Source organism: Rhagoletis zephyria, unplaced genomic scaffold (genome assembly GCF_001687245.7).
Source record: "Rhagoletis zephyria isolate East Lansing unplaced genomic scaffold, Rhagoletis_zephyria_1.1 Rzeph_scaffold_11963, whole genome shotgun sequence".
Taxonomy (NCBI): Eukaryota; Metazoa; Arthropoda; class Insecta; order Diptera; family Tephritidae; genus Rhagoletis; species Rhagoletis zephyria.
In genome coordinates, this window is record NW_016169037.1 from 1081 (window position 1) to 12280 (window position 11200).

The 11200-nt window shown below is 40.1% G+C and overlaps 1 protein-coding gene across 1 annotated transcript; it reads right to left on the reverse strand.

Moving 5' to 3' along the window:
• Positions 1-1776: 1776 nt before the first annotated feature.
• On the reverse strand, positions 1777-7052 carry LOC108377354 (uncharacterized). The gene is made up of 3 exons (XM_017633614.1): positions 6985-7052; positions 2902-2987; positions 1777-2837 (listed from the first exon to the last, which is right to left on the reverse strand). The coding sequence occupies exons 2-3, from the start codon at positions 2942-2944 to the stop codon at positions 1855-1857; spliced, it is 1026 nt and encodes a 341-aa protein (XP_017489103.1). The 5' UTR covers positions 2945-2987; positions 6985-7052; the 3' UTR covers positions 1777-1854.
• Between the last annotated feature and the right edge of the window lie 4148 nt (positions 7053-11200).

An 11200-nucleotide genomic window follows, 5' to 3' on the forward strand; every position in this document is an offset into this window, starting at 1 on the left:
ACAACTACATGATCAAGTTTAAATAGCACAGCTGCGCTTGATTGTAGTTGGCTTAACAAATGAAATACATACATAGTGGAAAAAAAACAACAAGAATTCATCAAGGCGAACTTAGCGCAGTGCGTAGGCAACTGGCTGCGTCAGTGGGATCGTCGGTTCGAATCCTACTGAAAGAAGTCTGATGAGGAAATTTGGTGATTTCCGAAATAGCGATCACTTCTACCATTTTTTCAAATTATTGTTGCTTTCCCACAATAAGTTTTTCATTAAAAACGGCCTCAAGCTCTATAAAAATTGTTGAATATAATCTGTTAATTATTTTTGGCTTTTCATAGAAATTGTTAAAAAAATTACTTACTGTTGGATGGGGAGAAAGTTGAATTTCGCCAGGCCTGTGTTATTTGTCTGGACCTACAAAATACTCAAAAAAGACGTGAGTACCAGGTACTAATGAAGTCTTATAGTGTAAACATCTGTGTACCGCTTACATATATACATAGGTATATAGGTTAGTTTAGAAGTTAAACATTAATTTCATTTCTTTTTATTCGGGTAGCACGTGACTTTTTTTAATAACCACTTCGTGAATGGTTTCGAACTATTTAAGGATCATTTTGTAACAAGTTTCGAACTATTTCGAAATAGCCGCAAAATTGTCCTTAAAAGTCGTAACTTGTTCCGAAAGAATATCAAACCAGTATTGAAACGGTCCTACTAGCAACATGATCCAAAAATAATCGCGATATGTTTCCTGATAAGTAGAGCGAAAATTTGGATAGCCGTATGTATTCGTTCCTAATCCAATCAACACCCGTTACTTTCGTATCGTTAATGTACTCGTTACTTTTGATACAAACACCTTGTATTTGACTCTCACCCCCTCAATCGGTAATACCACGGTCACAGATATCACATATACATTTTGGTCCCGATTGGAGTCGGTTAAGGCGTATAGTAGAGGGGTCAAAGGTCAGATGACTATGGAAACTCAAAAAATTAAAAATTAATTCTGCACTTTGCCCCCTGTGCGACACGCCTTAACCGTCTCCAATCGGGACCAAAATTTATATGTGATATCTTCGACTATAGTAGCATCAAGTACGGGTTGAGGCTTGGGAAATATGATGTGAAAATTTGCTTCCTACATTTAATGACCACCCTAATGCACGTACATATACACGCAACACACTTTTGTATAGATACGAACGATTATTTGTACGCTGAGAATTTCACGTTAATGGTGCATATACGTAAAATGCAAATGGTCCTAAATTAGTCTGGAAATGTACCCGAAATAATACTTAAATAGTCCTAAATCAGTCTCAAATGGTCCAGATCTCGTACCGAAATGGCTCCCAAATGAGCCTAAAATAGTGCTGAACAGGTCCCGACTAGTAGTGAACTAGGCCCGAAATATCGCTGAACTATACCACAAAAATGTGTATTTGCACACACAAGAAGTAATTACAAATTTTCTGCTGGGTCTAGGCAAACTTTACCCATACCGAGAGCTAAGATGTTTACACAAAAAAAAGAACTTACTCCTCAATCGAGCAAAGAAGGGTTGCTTTGGTGGACAACCCTCCCTGCATGACTTCTGTGAACAGTCAGTGATTGGGTCATTCCAAATAATCATACCTATACTTTCTCAAAATCGCATTAGTGTCGAGCCTCTCCCTCTCGTCGGCAAAAATAGTAAAAGAGAGAGTAAAGACTTCTTAAAAAAATGTTTAAAACAAATTTTATTCATCAGCAGTTTTTAATGATATTCTCAGGATTAATAAATAGAGTAGAAAAACCTTAAAGCAAAAACTTAGCATCTCTCAAAAACAACTCCATTATCACTCAATTTAATCACTTCTTTTTACGCCCGTAGCTTTGCGTTTGGTCAGTGGCGGTATTTGAGCCGATTACCGTCGCCGCAACGTGATCGCTCTTGTCATGCGCTCCCGCATGCACCGCCTCACTCAGCCCCACATTCGCATGTACTGCAGCATCGTTGGCGTTGATCTGCGCCTCCTGTGCCGACAGTGTTGCCTTTTCTGCCGCCTCCTTCGTCTCCTCATAATCCAAACGAGCTGTGTAGAGCTGCGACTCTAATTGCTCCAGCTTCGCCTTGGCTTGCGAAACCATATCGATTTGTGAAGCCAACTCTGCGGCCGCCTCTGATGCTGCTCTCTGTGTCAACTCCGAGGCGGATTGTGCATTGTTGAGGGCCGCTGTCAGCACAGATACATGATTTATGGACTGTTGTGCGGCATATTGTGCCGTCTTGGCGGAGCGTTTCGCCTGCTGCAGCTGCGTTATTTCACCTTCCAATGACTTGTGTTCATCTATGTTTTGCTCTTCGAGCCGCCGCAGAAGCACCTCCTTGCCTTTCAGTACGGCCACTGCGGTGCCAGCGGCTTGAGCCGCTGCTTGCGCAAGCGTACTTTTTGCCACGTAAGCAGCTTGCTTGCCTGCAGCATTTTGGCTGGCGACTGCAGAATTCGCTTGGTCTGCCGAACCTTTGGCAATGCTACGCAATCCATTGTCGACGAGGTATTTGCCCCCGGAAGCGGTAGCAAGAGCATGCGAATGGGTATGTGCGTGGGTTTGCGTTTGTGTGGGCGTAAAATCAGTTTCGTAGCGCGCTATGTCTGGTTGAGAGTGAAAGTCATGTTCGTTGACATCTTCATAAGGATAGGGTTCCTGTTCCACGTGGTGTGCCGCAGCTGCGCTGGGCGAAGGCTGTGGTTGCGGTTGTGGCGGCGGTGGTACATTCAAGTAAGTCCCCGTTCGCTTCACTTTTCGGCCTGCCACAGCGAAAAATGTATCGGCTGGGATGATCGAGGGAACTGCGAATTGCGAATGATTTTCATATTACGAATCTATTGTACAACGATTAGATAAATTACTCACCAAGTACTAACAGTGCCACAATATAATGCTGTAATGGGGACATTTTTTGGAGTATTGAAGGCAGTGTTCAATAGTTCGTGTTAAATCTGAAAATATAAACAAATTATTTACGGTTAAATATCCAGCCCTAACCGCCAAAAAGACGTAGTAAGCGAAATTTTTTCAAAATCTTCTTTTTGATGCAAAAACTTTCCTGAAGCATATAGATGCATTTCTACANCAATAGTTCGTGTTAAATCTGAAAATATAAACAAATTATTTACGGTTAAATATCCAGCCCTAACCGCCAAAAAGACGTAGTAAGCGAAATTTTTTCAAAATCTTCTTTTTGATGCAAAAACTTTCCTGAAGCATATAGATGCATTTCTACATCAAAAACAAAATTTTGATAGACATAAATGCAGAGTTTACAAATAAGTGAAAAGGTGCAACTATTTCGGGGAAAGAAAAACTTATAACAACACTGCCTAAATATACATACATATGTATGTATAAAATCTTAAAGGTTCGCTTAAAAACCGGAGCTGGTTCCCACAGACACTAAGATGGACAAGAGTTAACAGACATTCAGAATAAACTTTGGATATGGGCGGATAGATCACTTCTAAAAGGTTCGGAGTTTTAAAAAGAATCCAGGTAAATAGAAAGGTACGATAGTTAAGTCCTCTCTCCTCGACCAAGGCGAGGTAAGACTTGAAATATTGTTGCCTAAAGGCTCACGGAATCCAGGGAACCAGCTTTTAAGTGTACCTTGAATTTTCCCTATCCATAAGAGTGATCCCCCTGTTTGCACCAATTACCACGAGATCCTCTTTAACTTGCGTATAAGGACCTATGTATAAAGTAGTTCGTCTTCCCTCTGAACTATCAAATATGCAATAATTGGGCGAATGAACATAATATCAGGACTTACATCCTACTACTAACTCCCGAATTCTTAGCGCTGGGGGAAGGAGAAAGGAGTATGTNTAGATCACTTCTAAAAGGTTCGGAGTTTTAAAAAGAATCCAGGTAAATAGAAAGGTACGATAGTTAAGTCCTCTCTCCTCGACCAAGGCGAGGTAAGACTTGAAATATTGTTGCCTAAAGGCTCACGGAATCCAGGGAACCATCTTTTAAGTGTACTTTCAATTTTCCCTATCCATAAGAGTGATCCCCCTGTTTGCACCAATTACCACGAGATCCTCTTTAACTAGCGTATAAGGACCTATGTATAAAGTAGTTCGTCTTCCCTCTGAACTATCAAATATGCAATAATTGGGCAAATGAACATAATATCAGGACGTACATCCTACTACTAACTCCCGAATACTTAGCGCTGGGGGAAGGAGAAAGGAGTATGCCCGTTTAAGGAATGTAGGCTGAATATAGGAATCATCCATATTATGAATTAAAGTGGTTGTGTGATTATCGCATTTACATATGCAGAACCTGGATGCTTATGATCACAACATTGTCCGCGTACTCGTTAACTTGGAGCTATCCCTATTGGGCGTTAAAAAATATAATTAAGCGAAAAGACTCGTGGTTATCAATACCTCGGATTCTTTGTCCCTGTACGAAACACGTTTGGAATACCTTTTACAAAAAAAGCCTGCATTTTCNATGCTTATGATCACAACATTGTCCGCGTACTCGTTAACTTGGAGCTATCCTATTGGGCGTTAAAAAATATAATTAAGCGAAAAGACTCGTGGTTATCAATACCTCGGATTCTTTGTGCGTTTACAGTACCTGTACGAAACACGTTTGGAATACCTTTTACAAAAAAAGCCTGCATTTTTCTAGATGAACCTTGTTGAATGCTCTTCCCATGTATGTCCCAGAACTCTACCTCTAAGCAGACATTCCTAAGTTGCTTTGAGCAAATTCCCACCTGTCTCTCGCAAAATGTTTACGATAAATGGCGACTTTGTATATTTGGAATCCAGAATTAATACCACAAATAAAACAGCCTGCAGAACAAGCGAAGTATAACTTTTGGTTTGATACTTTTATCTTGATGGGTTCGCTCCTTTTTTAATCCGATGTTAGAGAGGATGATTCGAGCCGCATAACTCCATCGTTCAGTTACTATCTGCAATAACATTGTAAACCGTCGGGTTCAAAAGGCGCACCGTTTGACCTGGCTTTACCAAATTGGATATGAAAGCGTCAGCAGGTGAACGAGGACAATAAGTATATTCTGACATCAAACAAAGAGTAAGCAGATTTGCGTCATCAGATGAGGCCCCGCTTTGGTTTGTAATTGGCAACAGTTTGCCCCGCTTAAGAAAAGAAGACTGTGCCGACGAAAGGCGAATTTTTCGCCGCGAATGTTCGCTATTAAAANCTTTGAGCAAATTCCCACCTGTCTCTCGCAAAATGTTTACGATAAATGGCGACTTTGTATATTTGGAATCCAGAATTAATACCACAAATAAAACAGCCTGCAGAACAAGCGAAGTATAACTTTTGGTTTGATACTTTTATCTTGATGGGTTCGCTCCTTTTTTAATCCGATGTTAGAGAGGATGATTCGAGCCGCATAACTCCATCGTTCAGTTACTATCTGCAATAACATTGTAAACCGTCGGGTTCAAAAGGCGCACCGTTTGACCTGGCTTTACCAAATTGGATATGAAAGCGTCAGCAGGTGAACGAGGACAATAAGTATATTCTGACATCAAACAAAGAGTAAGCAGATTTGCGTCATCAGATGAGGCCCCGCTTTGGTTTGTGATTGGCAACAGTTCGGCCCGCTTAAGAAAAGAAGACTGTGCCGACGAAAGGCGAATTTTTCGCCGCGAATGTTCGCTATTAAAATTAAAACACATTGACGTAAATGAGAACGCGCACAACCAAAGCAAACGAGGACGTTCGCCCGACGATAGCCTTTGACGTAAGCACGTGAATTCGTTGTTGCCGTACAAGGCGAATTTATACAAGGTTGGTGTTGACAGAATAAAAACAAAAATTACAACAACAAATTAAACGAATAAATAATAGCTCTACCAGCCACCGACGTAAAACCGNAAAAAGCTGCAACTAACTTTAAAGTCGACTTTATTTTGACTATGACTACGGGCCATAGACGTAAATGAGAACGCGCACAACCAAAGCAAACGACGTCGTTCGCCCGACGACTTTTCGCGACGATAGCCTTTGACGTAAGCACGTGAATTCGTTGTCGCCGTACAAGGCGAATTTATACAAAGTTGGTGTTGACAGAATAAAAACAAAAATTACAACAACAAATTAAACGAATAAATAATAGCTCTACCAGCCACCGACGTAAAACCGTAGTCCGTGTCAGCTGACAGGACCTATTTTATGGGATTATCGTGTAAACGAAAACTCATCACCGCATGACGGCGATGTTGTCGTTGTTTCTCTCTCTTTCTATTCACATGTTAATACGGACGGCAGGTACGGAAGGGCGCTCCGTCGGTGGCTGATTGAGCTTAAGACTAATTAGTCTTTGTTGTTTTTTCCATTTTCGATTACAAATTTATTTCCAAAAGTGTAGTCTACTTTATCACATTAATTTTCTATCGAATTAAATCTGTGTTCATATGGTACAGTAGCTTATGGCGAAAGGCTATATTTAGCCGAGCCGTTGAAGAACTTTTGGCAAATAAACGCGAAGAAATAGTTCCGATAAAGTAATTCGTTGTTGGTTTTCCGGTTCCGGTTTACATTTTCGTGGAAACAGCCACATGTAAGGTATGTACTTGAATGAACGTAAAGCGAAATAATTTTGAAAGAAACAATTTCCTTTATTTTATGTAAAATAATATAGTCAGTGACCACAGCCGTTGTTTTCGTGCCTGGTTCCGACAAAAAAAAAAAAAAACTCACAGGGATGTCAGTTTATGGAACATTGGAAAACAATCCCCAAATGCCAGTTACATGGGAAGTACCACAATAAGTTTAGCGAATAACTTTAGAAATGTTTTTCGCAATATGCTTTTACAAAATAATTTTCCCGTGTTTGTTTAGTTTACACCTTCCAATGGACTTGTTTTACAGCACTTCACTAGTTTTTCTTTGCCATTAATGTAAATAATTTTTTTTTTTTTAATAGCTGTTTTTATCTCACACTTTTAACAATACATTTCCTGTTTCCGTAAAAAGTTGCGCAATTTTTTGCGTTCGTCCTGACGCATTCAACCTCAAATCTCAACTGACTATGTTACGTAGATTTGCACAAGTATCCACCGAAATGTACTTACATGCCTACATATGTATGTAAGTGTGCAACGTTAAGTAATGTTAGTCTTTAAGCACACAATTTATTTTTTGATTTTTGCCAGTTTTTGCGCGCGAAATTGCAAAACCAATAATTGTCCACTCGCGCACACTCAACATTCAATTACAATTGAATTCCAGCAAGTGAATTAGTCCAAAGTGGCATTGGGAGGATGCCAACGGCCGGGGCTGGAGTTACAAGCGTTTGCTCGCTTTTACTTTTCAGGAAAAACCACTTTCAGCTTCGTTCGCAGCAGCACATCCGTAGTGAAATGTGTTAATGGAATTGAAATGAGTATTCATTCGCAACTAACTTGTACAGTCGCTATGCAAGGAGCTGTCGCGCTATTGCTGATGGCTGGTGGCTGGTGGCTGGTGGCTGGCTGTATGTGGTTGCCTCTGTTTTTTTTTTGTTACTGCTACCAACAAAAAATTGCTGCTTGCATGAAATCGATTTGCAGCTGCACGCGGTTATGACCAGTTGCAAACACGCTACGNGAAATGTACTTACATGCCTACATATGTATGTAAGTGTGCAACGTTAAGTAATGTTAGTCTTTAAGCACACAATTTATTTTTTGATTTTTGCCAGTTTTTGCGCGCGAAATTGCAAAACCAATAATTGTCCACTCGCGCACACTCAACATTCAATTACAATTGAATTCCAGCAAGTGAATTAGTCGAAAGTGGCATTGGGAGGATGCCAACGGTCGGGGCTGGAGTTACAAGCGTTTGCTCGCTTTTACTTTTCAGGAAAAACCACTTTCAGCTTCGTTCGCAGCAGCACATCCGTAGTGAAATGTGTGAATGGAATTGAAATGAGTATTCATTCGCAACTAACTCGTACAGTCGCTATGCAAGGAGCTGTCGCGCTATTGCTGATGGCTGGTGGCTGGTGGCTGGCTGTATGTGGGGTTGCCTCTGGTTTTTTTTGTTACTGCTACCAACAAAAAATTGCTGCTTGCATGAAATCGATTTGCAGCTGCACGCGGTTATGACCAGTTGCAAACACGCTACGCATGCGCGCCTAGCAATCGTATTTATAAAGTTGCGGCAGCAAGGCAAGTGACCGAAGAGGCTGCCCATTGCTGTGCAGTTAATACATATGTCGGTACATATGCATGTACAAACATATGTGGCTTGCCGTACTCCACAACAGTGGCGGTCGTTCGGTCGGTCCATCGGTCATGAACGCTTGGGGGTGACCAGGCATCATCAGCTCTGAGTATGCTGCAATTGCAATGGCTGTTGCATTTCTTTTGCTTCAACAACATAACACATGAGCTCATCATTTTATACGTTTGGTTGCATGCAATACATGTTTGCTTATTAGAAATTCATGACCACTGCCAACTGGTGTTGCTGACCAGTGCACTGGAGTGGATGAAAGTGTCAGTGATTTTGTGTTACTTTGTTATTTCTTATTTGGTTGCGCGTATAATCTATTTTCTCGAATACTCTTTCTACATATCGGAAATGCGCAACACGAAAAAATTGCAACAATGTTCACTTAAGCGCACTGAATGTCTGCACAGCGATGTGCTGGTCAAGTTGTTGGGCTTACAGGTCAATGCATTGCTTGGCTTGGCTGACACCGACGAATCTGCGGTAAGAAAATCAAAAATAAACGCCCCATCCGGTTTGTTGTCGGCCATGTTCCGTCATTTGTTCATAATAAATCAATTTCTCACTTGCCTTTCGTTAACGACAAACGAATTGCACTAAATTATTCGCAGAAGAGAGTTTTACACAGTTATTTTTGGCCTGCTGAAGTTCATATGCAATCTGTTTCCTATAGCTTTTGCTGNTTCTCACTTGCCTTTCGTTAACGACAAACGAATTGCACTAAATTATTCGCTGAAGAGAGTTTTACACAGTTATTTTTGGCCTGCTGAAGTTCATATGCAATCTGTTTCCTATAGCTTTTGTTAATGTAACACAGATAAATACCCAGTCGGAAAAGTAGTAATGCATTACATGCGTGATAAATATTATAATGTATTCCTTATGCGTTCTCGATAATATTGCTGCTAACTATGTAATCAGCGTTCTAATGTATTCAAAAAGTTCCGAAAATTTCATATTAAAACACATTCATTTCTCGATACTAAATACACTGGACCAAAAATCCATCTCTGGATCAAAGAAAAACTTTTCTTACTTTAAGGTCGAAAATTCTTCCGAATGAGTAAAAAATTCTCCCGAATGAGAAATTTTTCTTTGGAATGTATAAAAACGTACACGAAAATATGGCACCGTGGATGTAATCTATCATTTTGAAGAAATGTTGGGCATGAAAAGAGGATAAAACTTCTTTAGTGCTATTTCGTTCCCATTTTTCTTTATTTTGATTGCTGTTTTCCTTCAATTAAGAGAAGTTTTTTTTTTTTGAGTGTAGGTATTGCAAAATTAAGTGCCCCACTTTTCTTAGGACATCGCCCTGGGGGGAAAAAATGCATTTTCGAATGTAAAAAGGGTTATTTTACTGGTCATTTTTTCGATTACCATACATTACATTTTCCCACTGGGTATGCTTGTGTTGCGTCCAATACTGTGAAAGACTCCGTAGGACGCTGCAAGCCCTGAGGACTTTCAATAATCGAATAAGTCCGCATTTTTGCCAATTTAGTACCGAACTATTGAATACTAAAGATGTGCGCCGGTTCCGAAACGGTCCCTTTGACCAACTTAAGTACTCTTTAGCCTCTTTCCGATTCCGTCGATGCCATAAGGCGAGCAGCTCAAGTACTAGGCACATACAAATTACTGGTAGTCCGGTAGCCCTAAACTCACTTTTCTATAATATAACTGAACTTGGAAAGAGTAAAGAAAGTTTCGTAGCCTACTATACCTGCAAGAGGGCATTTGGGGAAAACTGGAAACTGTCACTGCACCTCATTGACTGTATGCACATGACAGTCATCCAACTGATGATAGTCTCATGGGAAGCACTGGATAAAAGCAGAAATAATTGTCGAAAGGGTGCAGATTAAGGGAATCCAAATTCTAGAAACAGACCGTAAATGGGCACGTAGCGATCTTCAGTGTATTTAAAAGAAGACGGCATAACGGGATCAATGCTGACTTAGATATCGGCACTGATTACACTACATCATTTTGGTACTTCCGTTTCTAGATTCGTACCTAGGGATGTAAACGTTGCATCTTTATTTTTGAAATATCGTTATTATCGGTTAAAATTTCGATGTTTGCCATCGATGTTTACAATTTCTTGAATTCGTTAATTTGACGACACATCGACGTAAGTTTCAACGATGTTTTAAACATCGACTTTAGTGTGAATCAGACTTGCTTTGGATTCGACTCACCTATTATGCTTCTAAATTTTTTGACGATCTTATCAGCAACTTAAACTTATCCGGTGGTCCTTACTACCCCTCCGACGAAGCTCCCTTACGTTAACAAAGACGTGACCGCCTTATGTAAGTAGGAATTTATAATGTACATTTCGTATCAGACATACTTCTGAGCCGCTTTAAAAAGTAAGTTGCGTTGAACGTAGACCAGTCCCTCGGAGTAGTTCGGGGCTTGGAAATAACTTCGGCGGCACGTTATTTTGCAACTGTGATGACATTGGTCATGATGACAATTTTGTTACTAAAAACTGAAAGAAAACATTGCAAACCTCGTAAGGTGCTTACCTATTTTCCCTGTGGGGTCACATATACTTCTACAATCACAAAATTCGCATAGGCTGTCTTTCTTTGATTTCGAATTGTAAACTCATTGCGATCATATTGTACTAGCAATATAGAAGTATTACATATGTATATGGCCAAAATTGATATGCAATTAAGCATATTGCTCATCGAGTTGCTCAGAAAACTACATACATGCGGCATCCTTTAGGCAACTTGAACGTAGGGATGCAAACGATGCATCGATATTTTTCAAACATCGATAATATCGGTTCAAAATTCGATGTTTGCCATCGATGTTTATAATTTCCTAAAATCGCTAAATTGACGATACATCGATGTGGGTAGCGATGTTTTAACATCAACTTATGCTCCTAAAATTTTTTGGCTGGCCATGAATTTTAATACTT